This window comes from Hyla sarda, chromosome 3, assembly GCF_029499605.1.
Source record: "Hyla sarda isolate aHylSar1 chromosome 3, aHylSar1.hap1, whole genome shotgun sequence".
NCBI classification, from domain to species: domain Eukaryota; kingdom Metazoa; phylum Chordata; class Amphibia; order Anura; family Hylidae; genus Hyla; species Hyla sarda.
The window spans coordinates 219,974,096-219,977,153 of NC_079191.1; the positions used below are offsets into that span (position 1 = coordinate 219,974,096).

Here is a 3,058-nt window from a genome sequence, read left to right on the forward strand (position 1 = left end):
CACAACTTATTCATTTTGCAAGCATGGCCCACAATTTGTGTATAAAAAAAAGGAATATTTTTCTGTATTTTGGCCTACATATATACACTAACTGCTGTTATTAAGAAAAACCATGCACCAACACAGCTCACTTTTCTGTGGCAAAATTTTCAGAATATTTCCCAAACATTGCTGCATGTCTAGGGGCCCTAATAATTAGCGAAAATAACAAAAACATACCTGTGCAACGTAACCACAAATTACACATTAATGTCATGTCATTTCAAACTGAAAAGCCATATAAAAAAATAAACATTGTCGCTACAATGCCTGATATACTGGTGGCGAAGCATCAGGTGATGTAACATTGTCTGATGGCTGCGAACTTGACCGATTTGTTGGACAGTATGAAAAAGCAGGTAAGTGGTCAGAATCTGGGGGACTAAAGTCCAACATTTGGCGAAAACTAGAACATCTGCCTAAATTTAAAGATACATGAGACGGTTCTCTTATTGAGGCTGGGCAGGAAGAAGGCTGGGACAACATGTGAGGTTGATCCTCAGAGGAGGAAAGAGTGGCACTTGATTGTGGGGCTACATGGGGTGCAGAGTGAATCGACTGGCATCTACTTTGTTTAAGCTTATTTAGCTCTGTTATTATTTCTAAGTTAGTGGGAATCGGATTAGGGGAATTAAAAATTTCAACTACTTCAAACAGAATAGGAACACAGTGCCACTGGCGGCCAACTGGCAGCTTACGAAGGCGAGAAGCCAAGGTACATGCCAAATGGTCCCACTCATCCTCCTTTTCAACTCTCTGCAGCATAGACAGAGCCTCAAACTCAAAATTTTGCCTGTTAACATTGAAACCCCCTTCACGTGATTGGTGTCTGCCTCTCTGCAAATTTGCCCGAATATGGCTAGTTGAAGGGCCACCCGAAGCCGCTTGATTGCTTTCCAAAGGAGGGTCATCTTCTGTATTAATCATGGATGGTGAAGAGTCTAGGGTAATGGTTTCTTCATCTTCAGGTTGATTGGTATCACCAACATTACCACTAGATCTAAAATGAGAACATTTGAAATTATTTTAATTGTTGGCAAATGTTAAAAACAAAACCCAAACCCCCCAAACCAAAAAAATATGCGCAATAAAAAATTGCGCACGCTAGATAACAAAAAATCCATTAACAAAAATGTAACTACTGATAAAGAAGACAAGTGATGTAAGTGTTTAAAAAATAAAAAATAAAAACTTACGGCCGAAGCTCTCTTCCAGAGCGTAAAAATAACAGGGACTCATAGTAGGCAAAGCGTCTGCGACTGATAGGGGATGAACCACTCTGTTCTTTAGCATTTTCATAGCGTCGAAACTGGTCCCTCAAAGACCGCCAACGGTTTTTAACATCTTCACCTACAAATGCAATTCTCTAATTTAATAAATATATATATATATATATATATATATATAGAGAGAGAGAGAGAGAGAGAGAGAGAGAGAGAGAGAGAGAGAGAGAGAGAGAGAGAGAGAGAGAGAGAGAACAAAAAGCGGTTGGAGCACACAAAATAGGTGAAAAAAATAGTGGTAGCTTTAATCCATTATAAATACAAATGCAATATATATATATATATATATATATATATATATATATTTTTTTTTTTTTTTAAACATATGTAAATATATATATAGAGAGAAAGCGCAAGATATATATATATATATATATATATATATATATATATGGAATTTTTTATATATATCTCTATCTATATATATATATAGAGAGAGAGAGACAGAGAGAGAAATAGATAGAAAGAGAGAGAGATAAAAAAAGAGCTCTCTCTCTCTCTCTCTCTATATATATATATATATATGTATATATATATATATATATATATATATATATATATATATGTCACGATGCCGGCTGGCAGGAGGTGGATCCTCTGTGCCAGAGAGGGATGGGCGAGGACCGCGCTAGTGGACCGGTTCTAAGCCACTACAGGTTTTCACCAGAGCCCGCCGCAAAGCGGGATGGTCTTGCTGCGGCGGTAGTGACCAGGTCGTATCCACTAGCAACGGCTCACCTCTCTGACTGCTGAAGATACTGAAGATAGGCGAGGTACAAGGGAGTAGGCAGAAGCAAGGTCGGACGTAGCAGAAGGTCGAGGCAGGCAGCAAGGATCGTAGTCAGGGGCAACGGCAGGAGGTCAGGAACACGGGCTAGGAACAGACAAGGGAACGCTTTCACTAGGCACTAAGGCAACAAGATCCGGCCAGGGAGTGCAGGGGAAGTGAGGTAATATAGGGAAGTACACAGGTGATCACACTAATTGGTAATTGGGAAGATTGGGCCAGGCACCAACATTGGTGCACTGGCCCTTTAAATTGCAGAGACCCGGCGCGCGCGCGCCCTAGGGAGCGGGGCCGCGCGCGCCGGGACAGGACCGACGGAGAGCGAGTCAGGTACGGGGACCGGGGTGCGCATCGCGAGCGGGCGCCACCCGCATCGCGAATCGCATCCCGGCTGGAGGCGGTACCGCAGCGCACCCGGTCAGTGGATCTGACCGGGGCGCTGCAGCAACGAGGATGAGGCGAGCGCTCCGGGGAGGAACGGGGACCCGGAGCGCTCGGCGTAACAGTACCCCCCCCCTTGGGTCTCCCCCTCTTCTTGGGGCCAAAGAACCTGAGGAAAAAAAAGTCAATTTTTCCGTGATGAGGTCCGATGCACATTAGGAGGGGTTCTGTGCGGAAACGCATGAGACAGTCCAATCTTTTATTGTTAATACAATAGATGTAGAGGGGTCTGGCGAGACTGGTCACAGGGACGTAGAACCTGTTGATAAGAGAGGCCAAAAAATTTTTTCCTGCAGATCCGGAATCCAAGGAGACCATAGTAGAGAAGGAGAAGGTAGAGGCAGATATCCGCACAGGCACAGTAAGGCGTGGAGAAGCAGAGTTGACATCAAGAACTGTGTCACCTTTGTGCGGAGTCAGCGTACGTCTTTCCAGGCGGGGAGGACGGATAGGACAATCCTTCAGGAAGTGTTCGGTACCGGCATAGTACAGGCAAAGATTCTCCATG

At 43.9% G+C, this 3,058-nt stretch overlaps 1 protein-coding gene across 1 annotated transcript in view; it reads right to left on the reverse strand.

Annotated features, from left to right (window-relative positions):
* Positions 1 to 265: 265 nt before the first annotated feature.
* Positions 266 to 3,058, reverse strand: part of LOC130360705 (uncharacterized) — a 6,561-nt gene continuing 3,768 nt past the window's right edge. Inside the window, exons 2-3 of the mRNA XM_056563257.1 lie at positions 1,236 to 1,389; positions 266 to 1,039 (exon numbers count right to left, since the gene is read on the reverse strand). Coding sequence (XP_056419232.1) covers positions 301 to 1,039; positions 1,236 to 1,389 — 893 coding nt within the window. The 3' untranslated portion in view covers positions 266 to 300. The remainder of the gene's footprint in view (positions 1,040 to 1,235; positions 1,390 to 3,058) is intronic.